This window comes from Grammomys surdaster, unplaced genomic scaffold (assembly GCF_004785775.1).
Source record: "Grammomys surdaster isolate TR1022 unplaced genomic scaffold, NIH_TR_1.0 191, whole genome shotgun sequence".
Taxonomy (NCBI): Eukaryota; Metazoa; Chordata; class Mammalia; order Rodentia; family Muridae; genus Grammomys; species Grammomys surdaster.
The window spans coordinates 6,976,942-7,004,145 of record NW_021604636.1 but is presented as its reverse complement, the minus strand read 5'-3'; the positions used below and the strand labels follow the sequence as shown (position 1 = coordinate 7,004,145).

At 43.7% G+C, this 27,204-nt stretch overlaps 2 protein-coding genes across 3 annotated transcripts in view; one reads left to right on the top strand and one right to left on the bottom strand.

The window, feature by feature from the left end:
• LOC114622689 (CD302 antigen) overlaps positions 1-27,204 on the bottom strand; it is a 131,306-nt gene that overhangs the window by 13,840 nt on the left and 90,262 nt on the right. The window contains exons 1-2 of one of the 2 annotated variants that reach the window (XM_028769117.1): positions 20,930-21,353; positions 7,268-7,378 (exon numbers count right to left, since the gene is read on the bottom strand). In XM_028769117.1, coding sequence (XP_028624950.1) covers positions 7,268-7,378; positions 20,930-20,990 — 172 coding nt within the window. In that variant the 5' untranslated portion in view covers positions 20,991-21,353. Of the gene's footprint in view, positions 1-7,267; positions 7,379-20,929; positions 21,354-27,204 lie in introns of those variants that run through there. The other variant, XM_028769118.1, reaches the window with a different exon arrangement.
• Positions 13,568-14,381, top strand: LOC114622767 (uncharacterized protein C14orf119 homolog). Its single transcript, XM_028769253.1, has 2 exons — positions 13,568-13,621; positions 13,896-14,381. The coding sequence occupies exons 1-2, from the start codon at positions 13,568-13,570 to the stop codon at positions 14,379-14,381; spliced, it is 540 nt and encodes a 179-aa protein (XP_028625086.1).

Genomic DNA, 27,204 nt, shown 5'->3' with positions numbered 1-27,204 from the left:
GAGGCATGGTCAATGGATGGGAGGAGAAAGACCAACCCAAATCATCGTGGCCAAATTAATGAAAGGGAGCAAATTAACTAAAGCAAGCTTTTTTATTTGTGTACGTGGGCTGCCTCCCCTCAAGGTAGGGTTCGAGAGAGAGGTCTGCATTGGCTGTAAGAAAGACTAAGGTTTTAAACATCTTGGAGGTAGGGGTTTTCCAAATTGGGGGGAGGGGGGTTGGAAGACAACATAGGTGGGGTTACAGGAACAGGACATCTTAACAAGCTAGTCGCTCCTGCCACAAAGATACGGTTGCAAGGTGGGCAAAACCAGGTAGTCATTGCAACAGGTCGTCATGGAAGTTTTGGAAACAAAGGTAGGGTTGCAAGATGGTTACAAGCAACTTCTTGAGACACAGACATGATTTCCATTCCTGAATCTGACAGTACAGTTAAGGTTACAGGTGGGGCGTTGCCTAGTCCTTGAGAAACAGAGGGTTAATCTCAAACATGAATGGACCTAGTTTGTCATTACTAGAAGACAGATTTTAAGCCTAAAATAGAGGCAGGCGGGTTCTTTGGTTTCCAGAAATGAGTCTTTCCCCTTCTTTTTCTTTGATCTTTCTGCAGCCAATGGAACTTCAATATTTTAAGCACTGTAATCCAATTAAATTTTATAGAGACTTAAATTATTGTATGTGGCAAATACGACACACTTTTCTTAAAATGACAGTTGACTCTCCAATATACGTGCTCGGGCAAAATATTTTTTCTTAACAACACATTATTAAGTAATATCACCTAATGAGATTTAATCTGATAGTTTGGTTCTCATTATGACTAATGCCATAGCCCCTTTTCTCACAAAATGTAAATTGAAAGTGAATGTAACACATTCATAGATGTAATACATACTGCACTACATAGATACACACTGTACTACATAGATACACACTGTAATACATAGATACACACTGTACTACATAGATACACACTGTACTACATAGATGTGTTTGGAGCAGACTTCAGCTTAGTTTGAATTGTTTTATTTTTAAAATTGTGTGTGCGTGTGTGTGTGTGTGTGTGTGTGTGTATGAGAGAGAGAGAAAGAGAGAGGGAGAGAGAGAGAGAGCTGTGTACAAGTATGTGCACATGTGTTATAGCACACATGTGGAGGTAGGGAACAGGGAACAACTCTGGGACCGGTTCTCTCCTTCCACTGTAAGTACCATGAGTTTGGGGACAGACCTCTGGTTGCCAGGCCTGCATGACAAGCAAGTACATTTTCCTGTGTACTCATCATCAGCCCTTACCATTTCTATTCAGTTATTTTACTAAATGAATAATACTAGGCAAAATAGAGTCAGTCAGCACAAAGCCTTAGGAAAATGGTAAATAAAGCTCTCTGCAACCTCCCCAATGACAGGTTTAAGTTAGGACTTTTGTGTGATTGTATTTTTTTTCCAAATTAAGTAGTCTAGTGTTCTTTATACCCTCTGTTCATACATAGCAGAGAAAACAGAAAGCCTAGTGACCCATGAGTCTAAACAAAACACTACGTGGACCTAAGTAAGAATACTAATATTGCTAAGTTTCTAATTCACCAATTAAATGGGAATTTGTAGAGTGAAAGTCAGTGAGCTTATTAAAGAAATGGTAAGATTATTAAAAATGTATGAGGAGCTTTAAAAAAAATCAAATCAGTAAGACTTTATGTTTTGGGGTGGGGTGGATGCTGGGATTAAACCTAAGACTTTGCTCATAGGAGGCTGGAGTTCTACCATATCCCCAGCCCTGAAGAGAGTACACTTTTAACTCAGAAAAAGACATCATTTAAACACAAGACCAATTTAGAAATTCGCAAATAGGGTCCCTGCTTCAACAAGAAGCCCAACAGTTCTTCACAGACTTCAAAACAAGTAACAAGAGTCAGGCTGCAAAACTGCCCAGTGTTTTAAAATCGATTTCTACCTAATTTGCTAAAATACCTTTGAGTCATACAGGAAGCCAGTCAGGTACCATTTTTTGCTTGTGTAAAATAAACAGTTGCTTATCTAATAAATACATAGGTTGCATTTTTTAATAAAAGGGTAAAAAAGGTTTGACAATGAGCTAATACAGGATCATGACTGTTCACAGCTTGCAACCTCCAATATAGTTTATGTTATTGGGGTCTATGTGTATGTTTACTATAACTACTGTAAATTGTTGAGAAAGAGGACGGTAGCAGGCATGGCTGTGCACCCCTATAAGCCCAGCACTTAGGAGGTGCAGGCAGGAGGGTCGTGAGTTGGAGGGGAGCTGGAGGCCAGCCCGGGCTTTCCAGACCATGTGTGACCTTGTTTTGAAACAGTTGTAGAGACTACAAATGGTTTCTGAGGACAGCTCATTTTAAAAAAAAAAAAAAACTCTTAAGACTAGCAAAATTGCTATTCTGCTCACTTTCCTTGAAATAAACTTGGTATAATGGAAACTGTGTCTTCCCCCCACCCCCTCGCTAAAAGCCAACATGTCAACACCATTTAACAGTTACCAACTTTTCCAGGGAAAATAAACACGTTTATGTACAATGTGGCTAGGCGGTCTTGGTATACACTTTTTTAAAAAATTATTTATTTTTATTTTATGTGCATTGGTGATCTGACTGCATGTATGTCTGTGGGAGGGTGTTGGATCCCCTGGAACTGGAGTCACAGACAATTGTGAGCTGCCATGTGGGTGCTGGGAATTAAACCTGGGTCCTCTAGAAGAACAGCCGGTGCTCTTAACCGCTGAGCCATATCCCCAGCCCCTTGGTATACACTTTTAATCCCAGGTCTCAAGAGGCTGAAGCAAGAGGATCAAGCACTCCAGACCAGCCTATGTATACAATGAGAAACTGCCAAAATCACACTGAACTATGTGCTAGTTAAACAATCAATAAAACTATACTTCCATTTATTCCTTTCTATAATGAATATGATTTTAATTAAATATAGGTAGACAATGTTATAGTCTTTCCAAATGTTTTACTCGTGATTTTTTTTTTCGGAAATTGTGCTTCGTAGTTAATTTTTTAATGAAAGGATTTATTATATTGGCTTACATGATCAAAGAGGTTGAAATTCTATAACAGCCATTTACAAACTGGAGAGCCAAGGGAAGCTAATAGTGGGTAAGAACAGATGCCTTGTAACAGGAGAAGATGCCTTAGGGACAGGTCCAACATCTGGGGCTGAAGGACGAGTATACTCCTAACAATAGTGTGAGATCCAGAGTCAAAGGCTGAAGAGGCTGGAATCAGGTCCAAGGGATACAGCAACCACATCTGCTTTTGAAAGAAGAACAAGACGGGAGGGCATTTGTCCCTCTGTCCTTTCAATTTACTTGTTCCAGCTGACTAGATAACACCTACTCACTCCCAGGGTGGGCGCTCGCATAGTTTGTGGATCCGTAGGCCTTTCTCCCCTGCGGACACTCTCATGAACATCTTTAGAAGTCGTTTACCAAATATCCCAGGCATCCCTCAATCCAGTCAAGCTGATGACTGAAACCAGCCGTCATGGTGGGCTTTTGTTTCTGTTTTCACTTTTCCCTCAGTGACACTGGGGACTAAACTCTGAGTTTGATGCTGAAGTATGCCCCTAGCCCTTATTTATTTATTTATCTATCTATCTATCTATCTATCTATCTATTTATTTATTTATTTATTTATTTTTGAGACAGGGTTTCACCATGACAGCCAAGCTGGTTTGAAACTCCAACCATACTGCTTCTGCTTCCTAAATGCTAGGATTATAGCTGGGCATCACCACTCCAGGCTAGCCTGGAGTTTACAGAGATCTGCCAGCCTTTGCCTTCCAAGTGTAGGGATCAAAGGCAGGGAGGGACTTTCTAAGTAATGGAGTTTGAAAAGAGTGTGCTGATCAAGTGGATTCTTAGTTCTACCACAGAAGTAAAAGCCCCTTTAAGGAACTAAAGGCCAGTCCCACCAGCTCATATTTCACCCCAGGTCCGGTGGTTTTAGATTTAGCTAAGGAATGTCAAAACAATGATAGGGCAACAGAAGCTTGTCTTTTGGGACAGAGCCAGACACATAAGCTGTCTCTACTCCAAGCACAACTTTAACAAAGGACGGTTAAGCAGTTCACTGGTGGAGCAATGCGTATGTGGGGACTTGGGCCTACAGAGTGAATTCCAGGACACCCAGGGCAGCAGGGACAGGCTGGGACAGCAGGGTGGGGGGCACACTCCAAACACCAGACATTTTGTTGAGGTCCTATGACAAATGTTTGCAATCCTATCTACTCAGGAAACTGAGGAGTTTAAGGCCAGCTTGGACGATATGCATAATGAAAAAATGAAAATCAGTCTTTTTTTTTAAAAATAAGACATTTTGCTGAGAGTGTGAAATATGTCTGTAGTCCTAGCTACCCACCTGCCTGTGTAAATAGCAAGAGAGCCTGTCTTAAGTGTTGCTTGTTAAATTTGAACTCTAGAGCTGAGGAGATGGTGTGGTGGGTGAAATGCTTGCTGCACAAACATCAGGACTGAGTTCAGATGTCCAGAACTCACTAACACTGATGCCACAGACTATGTATAAAACCACAGTATTCCTGGGGCTAGACAGGAGGTAGAGACAGAACCCTCCAGAAGCCCACAGCCAGCTAGCCTGGTCTCTGAAGCAGTGAATAACAAGAGACCCTGTGGAGCGAGGTGGAAGGCGAGGACCCACAGGACGCTCTCCGCTCTCCTCCGTATTCAGCACAGACATGAACAACAGAGCTGGCTGGGGCTTTTATGGGGCTTTCTGTCTGCTTGTTATTCTATAAAACCATTTAAACTTCTTACATATTATGAAATTGGAATACAAAGAGAATAATTTGCCAAGATATGTAACAAGCATGGACTTTGCTTTTAGGAATCCCATGGAGGGGGTTGTTTGTTGTTTGTTTGTTTTACAGGAAGTGGATGTTGTCAGAAAATTGTAGGTAAGAACCGTGTTAAGGATTAAGACAAGCTGATGCTATTTCTGCCCCTTAAAACTCATTCCTGCTGTACACAATTGTTCCTCTGTAACTGCTGCCTTGATGCCTTTGGATTTTTCAGCAAGAAATGAATTATCTATACTCATTTTCCCAACCTTTCTTCCTGCTTTTTTTTTTTTTTTTTTAAATGTGTTTCGGTTAGGAATTTGCTCTGGGCTGCATAGGGAGTTCTGTGTAAATCATAAATGACATCCACATTAGGGGATCCAAGGATGAGTTCCTGACCCCTACCCCCCTGAGCTAGTAACAGCATTCCTCACAGCTAATTACTTCCTCTTCTTTGAATCAATTTTTTCTCTTGGTTTCCAGAAAATTTACTAGTCCTCTTCAGGCCTAGCCCTCAGATGTCCTCCGGATGTTACATGGAACTGAGCAAGCAAGGCACTAAAGCCAGCCTAGAATCATGAGGAGGGCAAATAGATCGTAAGGCGTAAGTAAGTGGTTATGAAATTTGCTGGCAGTCATCTTTGAAGACTGTAAGAGAGGCCATCCTGTAAGAGAAGGGGAGGGGGAGGGGGAGCATGGTGGGGGTGGGAGGGAGGGAGCCAGAGACGGTTCAAGGACAAGCGCAGACCTGGGTCCAAATCTTGGCTTCTGTTATTAATCTATATGATCTGGAACAAACACCTGAATTTAATTTTGATAAAGAAGACAAAATAAACAGCTCAATAGGTCTGTTATGATTATGATAGCAAGAGGTTTGCTATGATAGGTAAAGCCATGTGAACTATGAAGTGCTTAAGCACAATGCCAGACTTGGTATACGGTGGGAAAGAATTTTCCAGAAAATACTTGTAGTCTACCCTCACTAACTGAACTTTTACCTAGCTTCATAACCAAGTGAATTACATGCTTTGAGGTTGTTTGAACTCATGTAATCAGGCCGTTTACATACTGAGTCCTCAGCTTGTTTAAATTTAACTTTCATTACACAGTGGAGGGGTGGAGAAAAGGCTTAAGTGTTAGAGCACTTGTTGCTCTTGCTGAGCAATGGGGTTTGATTCCCAGCACCTATATGGTGGCTCGAAACCATATGTAACTCCAGTTCCTGGAGACCTGACATCTGAGGCTGACCTTGTCACACATCAGGCACACATGTGGTATACATGCATACACACAGGCAAAACATAAATACACATGAAAGAGAACTGGGCAGTGGTGGCACACGCCTTTGATCCCAGTACTAGAGAGCAGAGGCAGGCAGATTGAGGGCAGCCTGGTCTTCAGAGTGAATTCTAGGACAGTCAGGGTTATGCAGGGAAACTCTGTCCCCCAAAACCAACCAACCAACAAACCAAAAAACAAACCAAAAATCCCACATAAAATAAATATTTTAAGAAAGTATACTCAATCTTGTTATGCCTTGGACTCTCCATGTCCTCAAGGTTTTACGAGCTAAGTTGAATGGATAGCTCTGATTTTAAACATTCTTCCCTGTGTCTCCTGACTGGGGCGGGGGAGGGGGGAAAGAGAGAGAGAAAGTGAGAGAGAAGGGGGGAGGGGGAGAGATATGCATACTTAGTTCTAATATCATTGATGAAAAAAGCTACAGTTGAAAGCAATTCATCACCCACAGTACATGTTGCAAGCGACACGTGGAGATGTAGGTTACTAACATCTGTTTAAGGTGGTGTATGTTACTCTGGGTCAGTAGAATTAAAAAAGCAATTTTGGAAGCTTGGGTAAAAGATTCTTTAGGAAAAAGTTCCTCATTCCTTCCCATTCCACGCTTGACATCCTGTGCAAGAAATCCTGAGGACTGTCCTCTGTTGGAGAGAAGAGAACCAATGAGGCCAGGTTCACTCTACGTTAATGGTTCTCAGCTGGTGGGTCGAGACCCCTTCTGGCATCAACTTACTGTTTCACACAGGTTGCCTAAGACTATTGGAAAACACAGGTATTTATTCACATTATGATTCTTAACAGTAACAAAGTTACAGTTATGAAGTGTAATAAAAACAGCTTTATGGTTGGGGTCAACACAACATGAGGAACTGTATTAAGGGGTCACAGCACTGGGAGGTTGAGAACCACCGCTGTAGGTTATCAGCCCCCTCAGTCAGTGTCTCTCAGGTGACACTGTCACAGCACACACAGACCTGGCGTGCTTTATGGTTCTGTCACTGCGATTTGGGGGGTGCTGTCCAACATCCATCTTCCAAGTAGAGAAAGTATATGTCCATTTCCACTGTCTGACATCAATTTTCAGGACACAGTTAAAAGATGTTAGTTAAGAACACTATTTTTAAAGCTTCTTACCATGGTCAGTGCACTGTTTTCTGACATCCTCTATGTTTTCCACATTGATGGTTACTTGAAGAAAAGTGTAACAGCTGCCTTGGAACTGGACCCAGATGGATGAAGGGCAGTCTATTTGGGGAAAAAAACACTATTAATATGAGTTCCTGATGCTAAGGATACTGAATATTAAAAGTCCATGCATACACACAAGTCATTTTCTGTGTTAAAACAACAGATCAACCAGTGTAAAAGGAATTCATTTTTCTCTATTTTTACATGTAGGAAAAAAAAATGTGCCAGTGATTCACTTCTGACTTCATAGTGTGGCGATAAGTCTGTCTCTTGAATGTTTAGTAATTCGGACACATAAATTAAGCATCTTCATGAAGCCAACCAGCTAGTGAGGAAATGAACTAGCCAGAGTTAAAAGCTTGTGCCATCAATTCTCGGAACTCAGTTAAAAGAAATTATAGTAATCTATATATAAATATAATAAAATATTATGTAAATTATATAATAAACCTCTGAAGGCTATCTTTGTAATACATAATAATAATTTTAAAACCCTTACAAATTTTACAAAATCTTTTTGTTCAAATTCTTCTTGCAAGAACTCATATCTAGAATATAAATATTCAGGTTACACAAGTAAACAAGACTGATGTTCACGTCTTCTTTCTTCTTTCTTTTTTTTCCTTTGTGTGATTGTGTGTGTGTGTGTGTGTGTATGTGTGTGTGTGTGTATGTGTGTGTATGTGTGTGTTGAGGGGGATGGTTAGGATTTGATTTAGGGATTCATGTATAGTTGCCACTGCTCTCCCACTAAGCTATGATTTTAAGCCCTGTAAACCTTAATTTAACATCTTATTAATAGAGATTCTATAGGTCTCTGAAGCTGAGCCTTACCTTTTCTGCTCCTGCTATTTAGGGAAGACATCTCTGTCTCTACCTGGATTTCTTTGTTCATTATAAAGACAAAACTTTTAAGCCAAGACCCAGAATATCATCAGTTAGCATCCTATGCAAAAAGAAGTCTGTAAGAACTTGATTTCATGGAAACAAGTTGGAGGAACAAAAGGGATTTATTAATTTCAGTGGACATAAAATCAGCAAGATCTTACCTGTATCGTTTTACTTTTAAATTCTGTATGTGGTATAATTTAATATAAAGGAATAGAAGCAAACACTCCTATAAAGATCAGAGCTGAGTAATCAGCTACATTAATCTCAATTCAACATTCTTAATCTTACTGAGCTCAGATATGACATATTATCACTAGTACTTAACTTTGACCTCTGACAGGAGAGAGAACACTGCCACCAAAATAGATTATTTCCCAGTTCTCTGGAAGATGAAGGGTGAGTAGAAGTCAGTCAAGAAAGGAGAGTGTTTCTCATATCATGTGTGGTGGTTTGAATATGCTTGGCCCATGGGAAGTGGCACTATTAGGAGGTGTGACCTTGTTAGAGGAAGTGTGTCACTATGTAGATGGGGCTTTTAGGTTTCATATATATGTTCAAGCCCTGCTCTTGTGGAATACAGTCTCCTGCTGCTGCCTTTGGATCAAGATATAGAACTCTTGGCTCCTCCAGCACCATGTCTGCCTGCATGTTGTCATGCTTTCTGCCATGTTAATGGGCTGAACCTCTGAAGCTGTTAGCCAGCCACAATGAAATGTTTTCCTTTATAAGGGTTGCCTTGGTCATGGTGTCTATTCACAGCAATGGAAACTCTAACAAAGACGCCATGTTTTCCTTTCTCCCATTGGCTCTATTATATTAGCTACCGTGTGGCCAAAGGATGACAGAGCAACAAGATTGATGGATCATAAAGGGAACTGTCACATCACACTCACACTGGGTTAAAGGTCTCATCAATCTATTAAAGCCACTCATATGTCAACTAGGACAAACTAATGACTATTACACTTAAAGTCATTCAAAGCATGAGGTGCATGCTGCCAATTTTAATAGTGAAATCATCCAAAATATACTAGGATGAAGATGTATTCCAAGATATAATTCATTTTATAAACGGGTGTATCTTTCCTTCCTATTGTCTATTTTGTTTGTTTGTGCTGAGACAGGATTTTACTAGGTAGTCCTGGCTAGCCTGGAACTGGTCATGTAAACCAGGCTGGCCTCAGACTTATTGAGAGCTGCCTGCCTCAGCTCCCCCAATGTTAGGGATTAAAGTCATATGCTGGATATATACATAAAACTATATTTCTATCAGTATGTGTGTGTGTGTGTGTGTGTGTGTGACTATGAATGCCAACATATACGTACAAGTGGAGATCAGAGGACAACTTGAAGGATTCAGTTTCCTCCATCACCATGGAGGTCCATGGTTTCAAGTTGGGTCTTCAGGCCCGGTGACAGGCACCTTTATGCACTGATCTCATCTTGCCAGCCCTCTTTCTACTGTTCTATAAACACTTGTGTTATACATTATGACAACCTGGTGGCATGATCCTAAGATTTACAAAGCAATAACATCCAGAAAGACTGAGGGGCTAGGGATGACAGGGAAAGTTGAGAGGGCTTGAAAACAAGGCACTTAGTGGGAGGCTTGTACCAGAGTAGCCAGGAGCCTTCTCGTCCCAAGACGGTAGCACCCAACCACCTCTGAGTTACCCTCCATCTCTGCTCCTCCCATGAATGCCTGGCCTTTTAAAAAAGACTCTGGTAGGGTAGTGATGGCACATGGCTTCAATCTCAGCACTTGGGAGGCAGAGGCAGGTAAATCTCTGTGAGTTTGAGGCCAGTCTGATCTACAGAATGAGTCCAGTTCAGCTAGGACTTGTTATACTGAGAAACCCTGTCTTGAAAGACCAGGAAAAAAAAGTTTAAAAAGTTAAAATAAAATAAAGACTTTTATGTCTTTAAATCTACTTCTAGGCCATGAATATTTTCTTTATCTTTTCATCCTGGAAAGACCTTTTTCTGTATCAGCTGCCCTCCCCCTCCCCCCACTCCCACCCCATTAGCACTGGAGTCTATTCCAGCTTTCAGCTACAATTGTACCACCCAGATCTTTCTCCTGTAAGCCACCACCCATTGACAATGCAAAGGAGCAGGGAGAGCAAGCGTTAGATGTTAGAACAGAAAGGATTTCATCTTGGACAGCTTATCTTGTTTCCTGTGTTTTCTTGGGGAGAAAAGGGATGAATGTCTATTTGGTGTGTGTGTGTGGGGGGGGGTTTGGATGAAAATGCACCCCCTGAGGCTCATAGCGAGTGGCGTGGGGTATGGCCATGTTGGAGTAGGTGTGGCCATATTGGAGTAGGTGTGGCCTTGTTGGAGGAAGTGTGTCACTGGGGGTGGGCATTGAGGTTTCAGATGCTCAGGCAAGGCCCAGTCTCTCTCCTCTCCCCCTCCCCTCCCCCTCCCCCTCTCCCTCTCCATCTCCCTCTCCTCCTTCTCCCTCTCTCTCTCCATCCCCCTCCTCTCTCCTTACTGTCTGTTGATCTGGATGTAGAATTCTCAGCTCCTTCTCCAGCACCATGTCTGCTTGCATGCCCTCATGCTTCCTGCCATGATCACAATGGAGTAAACCCCTGAACTGTAGGCCAGCCCCAATTAAATGCTATCATTTATAAGAGTTGGTATAGTCATGGTGTCTCTTCGCAGCAATATAAATCTTAACTAAGACAGTTAGACCATTGCTGTTAACAGTAGATAGCTAAGGCCTGTCAAGCACACAGCGCAACTTCTAATATGAAGCAAGATTCCCAGAATATGTAGCTGTCATCAACCACGATCACTCTTCCTGCCTTTCTTCCCTGGATAGGGACCTATTCAAAGGATTTCAAACACTTGGCTACGTGAATAAATTCTCTTCTTCACTTCCATATGCCAATTTATTTCCGTCATCTTCAAATGCTTTGCCTTGAGTTCATCTGTTCCTTTCAGAAACTCACTAGTTTCTTGTTATCTCCAGGTTTAACTAAATTGACCTTACTGCCAGTGCTAACACCTCACTAGTACACTTTTTAAAACATACACTTGTCATGGAACACAGCGTATACAAAAAGCACAAGCCATAACTATAGAGCTTGGTGAATTTTCAAAACTGAAAAATACATTCCCACAAATCATCAGCAAAATGAAAAAAGAGAATATTAACTTTTTTTTGGTCACCACCCCTTCCCCAAATGAAATCATTTCCCTAACTAGGAATACCAGAGATTAGCTTTTTGTTGTTGTTGTTCTGCATTGTATAGTAGTGAAATGAGAACTCTTGTACCTGGCTTCTTTTGATAAATATTACTTTTATGAGATTCACTTGTTGTGTTGTTTGTATCTGTGGGTTATTACTTCTCATTTCTATATAATGTATGCATTTATCCATCACTTCACAAATGCATTGTTACGGATGTATTTACCCATCACTTCATTGGTGAATATGTGGACATCCTCTTGTCTCCAGCCTAAGAGCAATGACAAGCAATGTCTCACTGAGCCTTCCCTCCATGGTTCACACTAGAAAGAGCTGAACTGAAGAATGCTAGGGTTCTAAGGTCTACCCCTACAAATTCATGCTGAAATTAGTTGAAATTATTGCTGTTTCAACAGTATTAAGAGTTAAAACCATATAAGATACAAGAGGTCAGGTGAGCCCTAGGCCTGCTAGGACTACTTAAAAAGAGTCTGTCTCAAACAACAAAGACCCATAGCTGAACATTCTCATTCAAAAGAGGCTATCTTTACTATTTGAAGTCTTGGACACATTCAGTATGGTTTTATATTGTAGTTACCTATTTCTACAGTTTGATTTTTAACAGCAAGTCAGCAGGTCTTAATCTAATTATAACATTAGTAACAGCTACTCTGCTATCTGGAACACGAACCAGAGAAACACACATTAGGAGTGAAGTGGCACATGACTCTGGGCTAACAACTTTAACCAAAGTCACTCTGCCTGGAAGGGAAAGTCTGACTCCCAGCATGATCTCAGGGTTACTACTTAAGCCTTTCTCTGCTCCAGTTTAGCTTGTTTGTAGAACAGGGATGAAAACAGTACCAGCCTAGGTGCTTGGGAAGTCCACAGAGAGCAAAAGGTTTGGAAGAACCCTGTCTTCTTATGGCATATAATTTAGTGGGGCAGACACACAAAAGCAATGGAAGTCAAAGAACAGATTAACGGTGTCTTAGTTTCCTTTTCTGTTGCTGTGATAAAACACTCACTCTGACAAAATCAACTCAAGGCAGCAGGAGCTGAAAGCAGCTCATCACACTGCATTCCAGTCAGAAGGCAGAGGGCCATGCATGCATGCTACTTCTCAGATCTTTCTTTACTTACTCAGCCCAGGATCCCAGTGAAAGAACAAACGGGACCACCCACAATAGGTATTAAGTCTTCCTACCTCAATCAGTGCTGTCAGGATAATCCGCAAAGGCCTGTGTGTCCCAGGTAATTCTAGATTCTGTCAAATTGAGGCTACCCATCTAAGATGGTGTAGTATTAGCAATCTACAGCTATGTAACAAATGATCAACTTAAAGCAAGAAACACCGCCTCCTCTAGTGTCTCCAGTTAAGAACTGGGAGCAGCAGCTTTCTTGGGTTGTTTGGGGTTTTGCCATGCAGATGCAGTCCATGTGCTGGCTAGGGTGGCAGTCACTTGAACACTCAACTATAGTTGGACTATCGGAAGGTATACCTAAGGGTGAGTCGGTGTGGCTGGTGACCACCACAGTAATCCTGGGGAGTCCCTCTAAGTCTTGATTTGATAGTGAAATGTCCTTTATGGACTCGTGGGCTGGATCATTTAATTCTCAAGCAAGTGGCATTGTTTTGCGTGGATCCTTTCCTGTCCCCTCTATGCTTTCTGGTCCACAGAAATGAACAAGCATCCATATGCTCCCACTATCAGAGCCACGAGTCATCCTTACTTACCATCATGCCTTTCCGTCCATACTGGCCTATTCTCTCAAACCGAACCAAATTCCTCCCTAGGCTGTTCTGATCAGATGATTATTTGGTCACAGAAGTGAGAAAAGTAACTCACCAAATTGACCCTGAGAATTAGGGTCATTGTTACTGCTGGGAGAAACCTGACCATACTTCGTAGGTTTTTAGAAGGAAGAATTCGGAGCTGGGGGCTAGAGAAGTCGTAGAAGGCTGTAAGCTGAGCTTAAGGGGTGAGCTCAGTAGGACTTAGGAAGAAAGAGAAACAGCCAGGAAGGCTGTGATCATGAGGTTTCAGGGACCAGTCTTGTAAAGAAGTCTGGCAAAGAAACTGACTTCAGTTTGGCTTTGTCCTGAAAATCTGTATGGGGGAATTAAACTCTAACGGCCTGGTTTCTTCTGTGGCATGGATGTACTGCTGATTGCTCTTGGCCAGATTTCCAGTGAGAGTGAGCAGGAAGTAAAGCCCAATGGTATAAAAAAACATGCCGTTTGGTAATGAAAAGAGGGAGGGACTCTGGAAGTTGAGATTAAGGCAGGTGTGGATGTAGTGTCGGTTAATGGGTCATGAGATTCGTGTGATCCAAGAGCCATGCCTCCTATACACACACTTCACAAAGACAGTAAGAAAGATGCTGTAAAAACAAGACTCTGCCCCCACGAGAGCACTAGGGTATAACAATGCAAACCTGGTTTTAAGAACTTTCCCTTGAGAGGGTTTTTCGGAAACATAGAAGAGACTGGGAGAGTTGGAGCAGGAGCTGAAGGACTGTTGTGAATTCTGGGTGCCCTCTGAGGAGAAAAGGGAGGATGTCACTGCTACATCAGTGCCACTCTGCTTCCCTTCTGTGTTATCTTCAGTGCCTGATGACATTGCCAGCTCTTCCCGTCCTCCAACGTCTTACATCACTTCCCAGGAGATGAAGTGTATTCTTCACTGGCTTGCCAGTTGGTCAGGTCCCCAGTGGGAACATTTTCTACAAGACCTGGTAGCTAAGGCAGTGTTGGGAATGCTACAACCACTGCTGGATGGTCTGGAACAGCTCAGTGTATCTGCGGCAAATCGACCACCTTGTATCTTTGAGTATCTTTGGGATCAGTGGTTTCGAGGTTGGGCTGAGCAGGAGTGCAATGAATTTGTCAGGCAGATGGAGGTTAGTGAGCCAGATTTCGTGTTGAAGTTTTACCAAGCTGTGGCTGCTACTGCTGGTAACGACTGACAGGCATTCAGATCAAGAAAAGAATGACATGTGTTCAAGCCAAGGCCATGACTGTAGTGATGATTCAGTGCAAGTGTGTCACTTAAAGATTCACCTGGAATGCCAGGGTAGTGGTCTGCCTTTTATTCCAGCACCCAGGAGGCAGCCTGGTCTACATAGCAAGTTCCAGGCTAGCCAGCACTACAAAGTGAGACCCTGCCTTTAAAAAATATTTTTTTTTTGCACGAACTTCCTGTTGAATGCTAGCACTGTCTTACCCTAGCAGTATGTCACCTGGACTCTCTCCCATTTTAGCAGATCTGATCATTTACAGGAGATGTCTAAATCTCAATTTAACGACCACTTTTGTTACTATAACTAAAAGGAACTGGTATCTTGTAACTCAAGCCTACAGCTGGCCCAGATGTGGCTGCTTTGGCCACATTCACTCAACTCTAGCATAATTATGTGATTTCCCAGCGATGATTTAATAAAATTAAGGAAAACTGAGAGAAAGGAATAATTATTCATTATTCACATTGTTTGACTCCGAGCAGCAATGAAAATCAGGTAAGTATTAAACAAGAGGAACCTTTTCTAAAGCATATGCGACGTCCTTGGGGCTAGTGGCAAATATTCCTGGTCTGCTGTTGGTCTGCAAATTAAACTGTTGATTTGGGGGAGAGGGTATCAAAATAAAGACTAGATTAAAAAAAAAAAAAGAACTTTCACTTAAAAACTTGAAATAGTGCTCCTGAACAAAAAAAATGTTCTGGTCAGCTGAAAGTGTTTTGTTGTGTTCAGCAGGGCAGGGATAGAGAAATGTTACTGTAGAATGTGGCACAAGAGGGCCAGGTTATCATCTGGCAGTGGAACTGGTCATTGTCTATGTGGTGCTGTTTCTGTAGACACACAGGATGCAAGCCCGAGGGCAAACATTATGGGAGATTGAGCCACTGTTCCCCACGAAGCTGCCCAAGGCAGGCAGTGTGTGACAGGCTGAGACTCCTTGCTTGGAGCTTGGTGTATACAGCTACGAGGGTGAAAGCTAGGATGCACTAGAGATCTTAGGATACATGGGATGCCAGAAACACAGAACATCTACCAACAAAAACTAATGACATTGAGCACAGCTGATCCAAGGGAACAGGCATTGTGCTGTGGGCTGCATGGACAGTGCTAGCCAAGCCTGTTGGAGCCCAGATGATGCCATGATGTTGGCATTCCAGCTGCTAGACATGGAGCCCCAGGTTTGGTATTGACCTTGTCAAGTTTCAGTCTTGCTTTGGTCCAGTATTTCCTTGCTACTTTCCTTTTAGGAATGAGAATTCTATTGTGCCTCTGTACACTGAGAACTATATTACAGGAACTTGCACTGGTAGTTTATCTTTATAACCTCGTTGGGATTGTTAATTCTATAAGGATGCTAGAAGTTGCTCAGTGGACTTGGTATTATGAGATGGCCGAGCCCATGAAAACCAAGTATGAATGTCCTGGCTTGAGCATATGTGTTTCAAAACTCAGTCCCCAGCTGTGGCTCTGTTTTGGAGCATTGTGAAACTTTTGGAAGGTGGTGCCTAGCCAGAGGAAGTGGCTTGAGGGTTATAACCAGGTCTCACTTTCTGTCTTTTCTCTGTTTTCTGATCTGCCGAGATATGAGAGGCAACAACGTCAAACTCCTGTCACCACGGCCACAGATTCCTGCCACATAATGGCTCTCAAACTGTGAGCCAAAATGCATGATTCACTAAGTTACTCTTGTTAGGTATTTAGGTCTTGCTAGGAATTTGTGGTACATGGCAAGAGAGAAAAGCCAGCTTTACAGAATTCAATCTTGGTTGTCAGTCATTTCTGAAACATCCTCTTAGCTATTGTATTGGAATTTTTCAGGGAAACAGCACTGATATAAGAAATAAATGCCATCTGTCTGTCTGTCTGTCCGTCCGTCCGTCCGTCCATCCATCCATCCATCCATCCATCATCTATATATCCATTGCCCTACCTACCTTTCTATCTAGCTCACACAGTTATGGAAGCAAAAACAAACAAACAAACAAAACAACTCATGATCTATCATCAGCAGGCTGGAGAACATGCGATGGCGTTATTCAATCCTAGTCTGAAAGTCTGAAGATGGGGTCATGGAGGGGGCACAATGGTAAAAATCCGTACCTGAGCCCAAAAGCCTGAGAGCCAGGTGTGTCTATAGCAAGTACAAGGCAGAAAGTAATGGATGCCTCCACTCAGGCAGGAGAGGAATTCGACCTTCCCCAGTCTTCCTGTTCTATCTCAAGGGACTCAATGATGCCAGCCCAGGCTGAAAAGGGGAGATGTCCTTCACTAAGCCTTCCAGACACAAATGCTAATCTCAGCATTTAGTGGTTCAGTGGAGACATTCTCAAATGCTAATGCAATCCAGAAATAGTGTTTTATCAGCTGTTTGAGCATCCATCTGCAGTGCACTCAGTTTGATACACAAAACCAACCAGCACAATTAAGTAGGCCATTCCTATGTAGTGTGGGAATGAGCTGCAAGCAAATGAACACCAAGTCATAAGAAGCTCCAGGAATGTCTTTGAGGCTGTCAATCTCAGGTACTTCAAAGTGCTAAAGACTTGAGATTGAGGTCAGATAGAGCCAATAGGAAACCCAAGGTGCCTGTGACATATACAGTGTTGACACACCCAGAACTCCCAGCTGCCCTCTCCTTGGGCTCCTTTCAGCATTAGCTGTACCTCTGGTAAAAAGGAAACCTCTCCTTGATGCTACAGGTCAGTGTGTATCCACAAGTTTCCATGCAGATTATGTACTGTGATAAATGTATCACGTGCTAAGATGAATGAAAAACAACCCCATGTGAACACAATCACGTGACTATTTCCTATGGTAATTTTCTATTACTAACCCAGGTTTGGTAACGTTGTCCCTTGCTAGCACTCACTCACCAACTTCATAGGCCAATTATGGCAAGACAAGAGGACAATGAGGCTGTTTACTACATGTGTAATGAATCCAGGAGGGAGAAGCTGGCCCAAATGCTCAGCCAACCCTAGGTTCTGTGGCTGTACACAGCTTTCAAGATCTGCCGAATCCCAAGGAACGTAAGCTGCTCCAACACCTGGTCCTTTTTCTACATCACTCTTCCTAGCCTCCACTTACAGCTTTTGCCTCAAAGATAGTTATCCATTGATAAGCTGTGTCATCTGTCCCTTTCTCACTGGGCACCACTGATCCATTTTTTTTTTAATGGATCAACTCTCCTGGTTTCTCCTCAAAATCTAAAATAACTCATGAAAACAATCACATACCTAACACAGACGCAGATGATGCAAGAAGACAATGTTCTTCTTGACCTTGTTTTAAGCCAAATACGACTCCTGTTGTCCAGATGGATTTGTGCGGTAGCATGCTGAAAACCATCCATAGGAGTTTTCAGCCATATGCGCTTATTAGATACATGCGTTTGGTCTGTAACCTTACACAGCCATGCAGAGTGGAACACTTGCTTTTTAGTGGCAGCATTGATTTTTCAACACTGCAGCAAATTCTTAAAAGCTTCTCAACAATGAAAGCAATCCCAAAATAATAACTATTTGTGAATTCACCTGTTTGTGTAAAAACATTCTTACATCTAAGTTGAGATACTGTCCCCTGAAACAGAGTTCCATTTACAAGGGCAGGGAAAAGTGATCTTGGTGGATTTAGAGGTTGCAAATGTTTTGAATTCAGTTATAAGTTTCAAGATACAACTGGGAAGGAATCACAACGCAGCTGTTTTATTTTTAAAACCATCCCATTTTTCATCACTTTAACATAAAATAAAATTTAGCGACACATTGAAATAAAACAAAGCTCTTCAAGACAGCAAGGCTCCTGCTGTTAAAGAGCCTCTTCCTGGGAAGATGAGTGATGGGTAAGAATATAGACCCTGAAGATGAAACATTGAGCTGTAACCAAGAGTGTAGGTGTTTGGGGAATGCCTTGGGATATCACATAATACTGATGATCTAAACGGTAGGGGAAGGATAACCACCACCACCACAACAAGTAGGTAAGCAGCCTGTGTAGAAGAAACAGAAGGTTGGGGTTCCTACAAGGCCAGGGTGGAGAAACTCAGTTAACAGCAGGGTTAACATCAGAAAGAAGGCAGGGGCACTGAAACCATCACTTGCAAGTACCAGCCACTCAAAATCCAAGGCCTAGATGCCGCCCCACATGATGATGAGCACAGAAGGAAAACATACATTCACTCCTCCCATACCACTCAGGTGAAATCACTGATCCAGTAGTCCCAGGCACATCCTGGCAAGTAAGGGCACTGTTACAGAGAGGCTCTAGATCGGGAACCAGCATGAGGATCTGGGCTTAGATCCCCAGACAGCACCCACAACAAACATCCAAACCAAAAAAGCTCCATACAAGTCTGCCATGGATCCTTCTGAAGTGTAATGATGTTATAGCCATTGTGAATTTTGAGCAAAGAACAAAACCAACAAGCTCACTTTTACTGACATACTCCAACGTAAGAGAAAAAAATAAGAGGATTTCCACTTCAGCATTAAGTGTATATTTTGTGCTAGATTACTGAGGTTCTTTTTGTGTTGAGATCTTGCCATTCAGCTAATTCTAATGCTTGATAAGCTCTCTCCATCTTCATGTAAATGTGCTCAGTGACGACAGCCAGTCGAGTGGTATGCTCAGGACGTTTTCTGTTGATGCAATACCTTTCATGTTTTACAGTAAGAGCAGAGGGAAGGAGACCAGATTTCCCAGGCTTGTAATAGGTATGAGAGATGGAGTTCTCACTTGATACTCACAACAGCCCTCTGAAAGTACCATCCCCACATCACCGGAGGGCAGAGAAGGGAGCTAACTACTGTGGGAAGAGCTCGACCATTTTTACTGTAATCTTTAAAATCTCCGGACGGGAGAGAATCGGTCAGAGTGAATCCAGACCAGACTTACAAAACAGTGAACCATACGAAGCTTGTCCTGTCTGTGTCCAGAATAACCTCACAGGTGATACCAAAACAGAAACTCATTCTCTTTCCAAACTGGCTAGGAATGTATTTTCTTCTTTTTAACTGGCTATCGTTGTGTGTGTGTGTGTGTTTGTGTGTGTTTGTGTGTGTGTGTGTGCGTGCAGTGTACCTATGGAGATAACTTTATGGCATCTTTTCTTTCCTAGATTTACATGGTTACAGGGATTGAATGAACGAAGGTCACTGGGCTTGCAAAACAAGCGTATTTACCCACTGCACCATCTTACCAGTGCAACAACAAGTATTTTTAAAAAAATAGTCGCCGGGCAGTGGTGGCGCACGACTTTAATCCTAGCACTTGGGAGGAAGAGGCAGGCGGATTTCTGAGTTCGAGGCCAGCCTGGTCTACAGAGTGAGTTCCATGACAGCCAGGACTTCACAGAGAAACCCTGTCTCGAAAAACCAAAATAATAATAATAATAATAATAATAATAATAATAATAAATAATAAATAAAATATAGTCCGGCATGGTAGAGAGAGAGAGAGCTAAGAGGGAGTTCGGGTGTCCCGGATAACTAGGGGGATCCTAAGGAGGGTTCGGAGTTGGTCCAGTCTTCGCAGAAGCTCTAGTCCAGCCTTAGACAAAATAAAGTACGAATCGGAATGGTGTGAAACCGCACATCTTGCTTCTGCTCCTCAGAGGCAGCTGACAACCTAACTGGTCATCCGCTGCTCTGCAGGAACCCAGGGAAAGGGCTTTGCAAGCTCTGAGCAGCTCCCTGTGCTAGGTCTTCAACACCCAGGGCCTTTAAAATATCCCCCGCTGTAGCAGGCGTCACACAGAAATTTACTTTAAAATGAAGCGAAATCCAGGAGGCAAACAATCTCTTGCGTAATCCTGTTACCGAAGCCCACACAAGTATCCACTTAGTTCTTGTTTACTTTGCTCTTTCATTCTCGGAAAGGTTCGATTGGTAGTGTTCTTTGGAAGGAAATTTCCCCCAGGGTTTCCCCATTAACATATTTTGCCTCCACGGAAAGCTTGTTTAAAGAAGAACACATGCTCAGTGGAATTGTCTGTGTTCCTCGGGGGTGGGGGGTGAGGGGAGTGGGTCATTTTGCAAGTGACTAATTATGTCTAATTTTTCAGATGTCACTGCATATCAGCTGACCAAAGGTTACTCTAAACCGCAGTGCTTGTAGTGGGATCCAAGCCTGGCTTCTCCTCCCTCTTGAGGCAGGGGTTACTTGGCCGAACTCTTTTCCTGTTTTAACAACTTGCCCACTAGCCATGGGACAGGGCCTGCTTCCTCCCTCCACCTCCAGGCCTCACCCCTTCCCTGCTGCCACCCATTGAAGGACTCTAAGTTCCTTTGCCCTCTAGCTAGCTAACCGTCTAGGGGGTCTGAGCTGAGGATGCAGACACTCTCGAAATGAGGTCCTCGGCTTTGGCCTTTGCCCCGGTCTGGCTCTCGGAAGCCACCTAGCCAGAGAGATGGGTGCGGGATGGTCTGAGGGCAAGGCGTGCGAGCTGCGGTGGGAGAGGGGACTCTGTGCTCTCGCGGGGCGCGGCAGGGGCGGCTTACCGGCGACGATGGCAGTGGCCAGGCTCAGCAGCACGAGCGAGGACAGCGCTGCGTGGGGCATGACTGCGCGGCGCGGGGAGCCGGCCGGGGGCGGTGCTTGTCGGGCGCGCGGAGCTCCCAGCTCAGCCGCGACGCCTCCCACTCGAGGCGGGGGAGTGGAGCCCAGGGTCTCACTATTGGGAGGCTCAGATCCCCAACGGGCTGGCGCGCCGCAGACTCCAACTTCTCTTCGTTAAAGATAAACTTCCCATTTGAACTGAAAAAATCTCAGACTTTCTAAAATGTTGCAAAAATAGAATTTCCCGTAATCCTTGGGGGCAGCTTCTCTAAATGTTAGCATCTTACATAACATCAGTGCAAGGATCAGAACCAGGAACGAGCATTGGTGGAACACTGTTGACTAATCCACAGGTCTTGTGGCATTTGACAGTTATCTCTGTTCTAGGACCCAATCCAGGAACAAGCATTTGGGTTCATCTGGTGTTTCTTCTCTGTAGAATTGTTTTGTGCCCTTTTGGCAAGAGTCATACAGAAGGGACAAAAATTGACGGACTTTGATTATTTGGTGGAGCTGGTGTCAGTAACCATAATCTCTCGGTTTACAATCCCCTCCCAGTGGACTCTGTCTCTCAGAAAATAGTTCTCTGCCACTAGTTACTGTATCAAGAGTAAAAGGAGAATAACTGGAAGGTTTGACTGGGACGGGACATTGAAGCGCAAGTTAAAGGAAGGACTATACAGGGTGAATATTGCCTTTTGAAAAAGCCACCGGGGCGGGGGGGGGGGATGCTATGGTGGGGGAAGAGAGGAAGGGAGGGAGAGAGGGAAGGAAGGACAAAGAGAGGAAGAGAGGGAGGGAGAGGGAGAGGAGAAGGAGGGAGGGGAAGGGAAGAGGAAGGAAAGGAGAGCGGGAAAGAGGGAGGGAGGGAGAGAAGAAAAAATTAATAGAGTTACCTTACAAGAGGGAAAGAGGACAGACACCTCAACCTAGCAAATAAAACCCCAGTACCAAGAATGAGTACTTCTTGAGTTGTTGTCAATGAAATCTCATAAATCCCAAGAATCACAGGTTATTGCCAGTAGTCTTGGCTATCTTCAGAACTTGTTGGCAAGCCCCTGTTGCTGAAGACACCACATAGCTGAGTCAGATAACTTGGAAAATCAAGGTGTCACCAATTTGGAAGCTTCGTCTCCACAGTTAGTGCTGGGAAGTCCTTGCTGTACACACGAATGCAGGAGGAAATGCTTCTTTCTCCTCTGACAGTGTATACAGCCAATACCTCTATCTCATCCAGATATGAACCTTGCAAGCTACAGCAATGATGGGCCCAACAAGATATGATTATTGCTGTGGTAGTGGGATGAATGCTATAAAAGTAACCAACCACTTCATGATTAGATCTAGCCTGTGATTAACTAGATCACAGTCTCTAAGGGGGAAATAAAAGGCTATTATTCTGCTAAATGAGCATAGTATTAAAGTAACTCCTAGACACTTACTGCTTTGCCCATAGATGAGTGTATCTCTCTTTATTATTTTTTTTAAAGATTTATTTATTTAATGTATATTAGTACACTGTAGCTGTCTTCAGACACACCAGAAGAGGGCATTAGATCCCATTACAGATGGTTGTGAGCCACCATGTGGTTGCTGGGAATTGAACTCAGGATCTCTGGAAGAGCAGCCAGCACTCTTAACCACTGAGCCATCTCTCCAGCCCGTATCTCTCAACCCTTATCAGAGAAGCTTCTCCTTACAGTAGACGGCAATTAATAGAAACCTCCCACTGGTCAGTGTGCAGAAAACAAGAAACTGTGCAGGATTTGACCCTAAGTGGGATTTGCATATCACACCCATTCCCTCAAGGTTTTCTTCCGGACACAACCGGGCAGACGTGCATGTAAACTCACAGAGATTGTGATGGTATGCATAAGATGTATGAAAGCTCAACCCAGACAAAATCCCACCACAGCCGGGCTAGCTGGGCACAGACTCCCACAAGATGAGGAGCTACTGGCATTTGATAATGCAGAGAAAGGGAAAGTTAGTTTCCTTTAAAGACGTGGTCCCCTAGTTGGTTGACCACAATCTATGTCAGGTTTCACTCCAAAGAGTAGTAGGACAACTCCAGTTGGGCTTTGGTGGAAAGGATGAAATAAAGCAATCTACAAGTTGGGTGGAAATGGAGGAAAGTGGAGAGGATGAGTGTGAGAGAAACTGGAACAGGGGAGTAAATAGAACTGTGGTGGTTTGAATATTCTTGGCCTAGGGAGTAGCACTGTGAGGAGGCGTGGCCTTGTTGGAGGAGGCGTGGCCTTGTTGGAAGAGGCGTGGCCTTGTTGGAGGAGGCGTGGCCTTGTTGGAGAAAGTGTGTCACTGTGGGAGTGGGCTTTGAAACCCTCCTCCTAGCTACCTGGAAGTTAGTTATTCTCTTGTTTGCCTTCAGAACAAGATGTAGAACTCTCAGTTCCTCCAGCACCATGCCTGTCTGGACACTGTTGTGCTTTCTGCCATGATAATGGACTGAACCTCAGAACCTGTAAGCCAGCCCCAATTAAATGTTGTTCTTTATAAGAGTTGCCTTGGTCATGGTGTCTCTTCACAGCAATAAAAACCCTAACTTAGACAATAACCTAAACACATTGTATGGAATTCTCAAAGAACTAATGAAATATTTTCTAAAGTCCATTTCTTTTGTCTGTGATAAGGACTATGCATGCCATTCTGGACTCAAACTCATGGCCCTTGCCTGTACTTCCCAAGTGCTGGGACTACAGGGCAGCTCTTTAAACTATGCTTTTATAAATGATGTAGCTATAACTTAACCCGGGGTGGGGTGGGGTTCTGGAACTGGCAAAAGGAACTAGAGCAAGCAAGGCCGCTTGGGTAAGCCTCATGTCACTGGTGTATAAAATCAAGTCAAGGAGCTAGAGCGATGGCTCAGTGGTTTAGAGCACTGACTGCTCTTCCAGAGGTCCTGAGTTCAATGCCCAGCAGTTCATTTCTACACGGTGACTGACAACAATCTGTAATGGGATTTGATGCTCTCTTCTGGTGTGTCTGGAGCCAGTGACAGTGTACTCATATACATAAGATGAACAAATAAAAAAGCCCCAACAATGCCGGGCGGTGGTGGCGCACGCCTTTAATCCCAGCACTTGGGAGGCAGAGGCAGGTGGATTTCTGAGTTTGAGGCCAGCCTGGTCTACAGAGTGAGTTCCAGGACAGCCAGAACTACACAGAGAAACCCTGTCTCGAAAAACCAAAAAAAAAAAAAAAAAAGTCCCAACAAGCTGTGGCTTATTTGAAAAAAAAAATCAAGTCAAGCTCAATACAAAGAAAACAAGCAACAGGCAGAGTTGAAAGAGACTTCTTACTCAAGAAGATAAGCAGATAGCAAAGAGCGTATGAAGAGATGCTGTGTCACGTCATTGGAGGACTGCCAACGAGAGCGAGAATTAAATACGACTATGTACCGATGGAATGACTCAAATCCCAAAGAACGAAGCCATTGCTTGGGAAGATGTGGAACAGCAGCAGCCTATTGCTGGTGGGAATGCATAGAGAATGCATTGGGCCAAAGGGACCTTTAGGGCCACCGTGAAGTGACAGCATGGGCCAGTCTTCTTTCACTGCACTCCAGGCTCAGCCTCTTTGTCCAAGTGTCAAGACTTTGCTCCTTATTTATTTTCAGTCTAAGTAAGTTGTCAATAATGTGTTCATACCTTAAACAAACACTGAAAGCAAATTTTCCCAAAAGCATTCTCTTTAACTATGGAAACGTCTTGATTCTGGGCTCTTTTGCCCACTAACTACACAGCAGTTCTGTGGAATCACGCAATTGACAAACTTCTCTTCCCTGCCACCTTTGCATATTTATTAATGTGTGTTGTGGATGTGGTCTAATGCTTGTAATATGTTAATTGGGTCCCCAAAATTGCATGTGAATCTATACTGTGAGACACCGAGGGTCCCTGCCCTTGCTTGGTTCTAATTGGTAAATAAAGTTGCTGAGAGCTAATGGCTGGGCAGAGAGACAGAGGTGAGACTTTTAGGATTTCCTGGGCAAGTGACAGAGAGAGAGGTGGGGGGGTGGAGTCGAGGGGGGAAAATAGAGCTGTCATGCCAGGAAAGGAGTGGTTGCCATGCCCGAGAGAGAGCATAGCAATCATGTAAGAGCCTGGAAAGAGAGGCTCCAGGGCCCCCCACCCCTGATTGGGTCTAAGGCAACAACAATGGAATATAGATTTTAGTAAGTAATTGTGGTTTAAAGCTCACGCTGGGACAGAGAGAGCGGGACCCAGCGTGCCTGGAGGCCGCCGCCTGAGTCCCGGGGCAGCCCTGAAGGTGTAGAGACCGCTGCTGCAGGGAGAGTGCCCCATGGACAGCTGCAGCAGGGAGCGCAGGGAGCGCAGGGAGGGCAGGGAGGGCAGGGAGGGCGGGAAAGGCTTTCCCCTGCCCGAGTTTCCCACTTACACAAAGAGAGTCCAGAGTCCCAAGAGACATGTGGAATCGAAGATATGAAAGTTTTATTGCCATGGTGATGTATCTGAATGGTGGTGCTCTCCCACAAAATGCCAGGAGGGGCTCCCTTATATTGGAGGGGGAGAAGGAGAGGCTAGGGCCTTTAGGTAATATGTAAATCTTGAGGCGGAGATCTGTTTCACGCCCTCTACCTGTGCCTTACATGACCCATTGCATGTTAGGTCTCTGGGTTCTGGGGGCGTGGTCAAACACCACAGGATTTCTACAGCCCCACAAGTAATAACTCAGGAATAACAGAGGCGAGGTATTAGCTACGTGGAGGGTTGGGAGTAGCCCAGCCATTAAGCCGTTTAAGACATATTAAAACATACGGCTTAAAATATAAGGCTGTGTGTGTGTGTGTGTCTTTCATTCTTTTTTGGGGGGACGGTAGTGAGGAACTCTCCCTGTCACTGTGGGGGTTGTTTTGAGTAGAGATTAATTGGCAACTGCAAAGAAAAAAAAATGTGGATTGGTTTATGTTCAACTAATTTTCAAAGGCATCTTAGGCATAGGAGAGAATAGGTGATCTAATGAGTTGATCTAATTTAAGCTGTGACCTACTTCAGTTGGGGTTTCTGCTTTATCATTTGAACTAGAGAAAGGCACGCTCTCTACTTAGATAGCCCTGGCACACTCTGCCTCTTTCTTTCACGATAAGACATAAGATGTCTGTGGGAGATGGCATCATCTACTGAAACCCACCACTCTGCTTCTTCCACTCTAGTTATAAGTCCTGCCTTAATTCTTTCTCTGCACCTTCTCTCCCCTCTGGTCTTGCTTCATATCTCACATTCATTTTCCACATTTCCTCCATTTCTCGTTTATTCCTGTTGGCCTCCATCCCTTTCTTCGGCTGCACCATTCACCCAGCTCTCAGCCTGAGTTTCTTTGGTCTTCAGTCTTCCCCTCTACCCCCATAATGCAACAACTAAGGACCACATGAGAAAGCCCATTCTCCCAACAGTTGTTACCCGTGCATCTGGGGCTCCATGAGCCTCTCCCACAATCCTCTTCTTCTCACCTTACTGCCCTCTCCCAACCCTCTCATTGTATATCCCAAATACATTCTTACTGTCACTGAGTTAAGGCTTTGTCTTGCATCCTGCTGAGCAAGAAAACAGAGGCTACTGATTACCAGCTAAAGACAAGCATCTTCAAATGCATATCTGCAGCTCTTCTTCTGTAGCCTCAGAGAGGAAGACGCGCTTCCTCATCTTAGGCAAGCCCAGTTCCTCTTTTTTGTAAACCGAGAACCAACTCTCTTGTCTTATCTTCTCCAAAAGTGTCTTCCACTGATAATTCCATTGACAATTCTCATCTCTACATCAATTGTTCACTGAGACTGGCTTTCCCCTCCTCCTGCTTTCTTTTTTTTTGTTGTTGTTTTGTTTTGCTTTGTTTTGTTTTCCAGATAGGGTTTCTCTGTGTAGCTGTGGCTGTCCTGGAACTCTCTCTGTACATGGGCTAGCCTTGAACTCAGAGATCTGCCTCCTGGCATGTTTATAATTCAATTAGTTAAGAACAGGAGGATAAAGGGTTTGCCACAGGAGGATACGTCTTGGCCTCAGTAGTCCTGTCCAAATAAACCAAGGGCAGGGGGCCATAGTTCAGTGGTAACTGAACCTGTGTAGCATGCTCAAGGAAGTCCCTGATTCTGTCCTTAGCACTGCAGAAATAAAACCTTACTTTCCACCTCTTTTGGAAGGAAGGAAGGAAGGAAGGAAGGAAGGAAGGAAGGAAGGAAGGA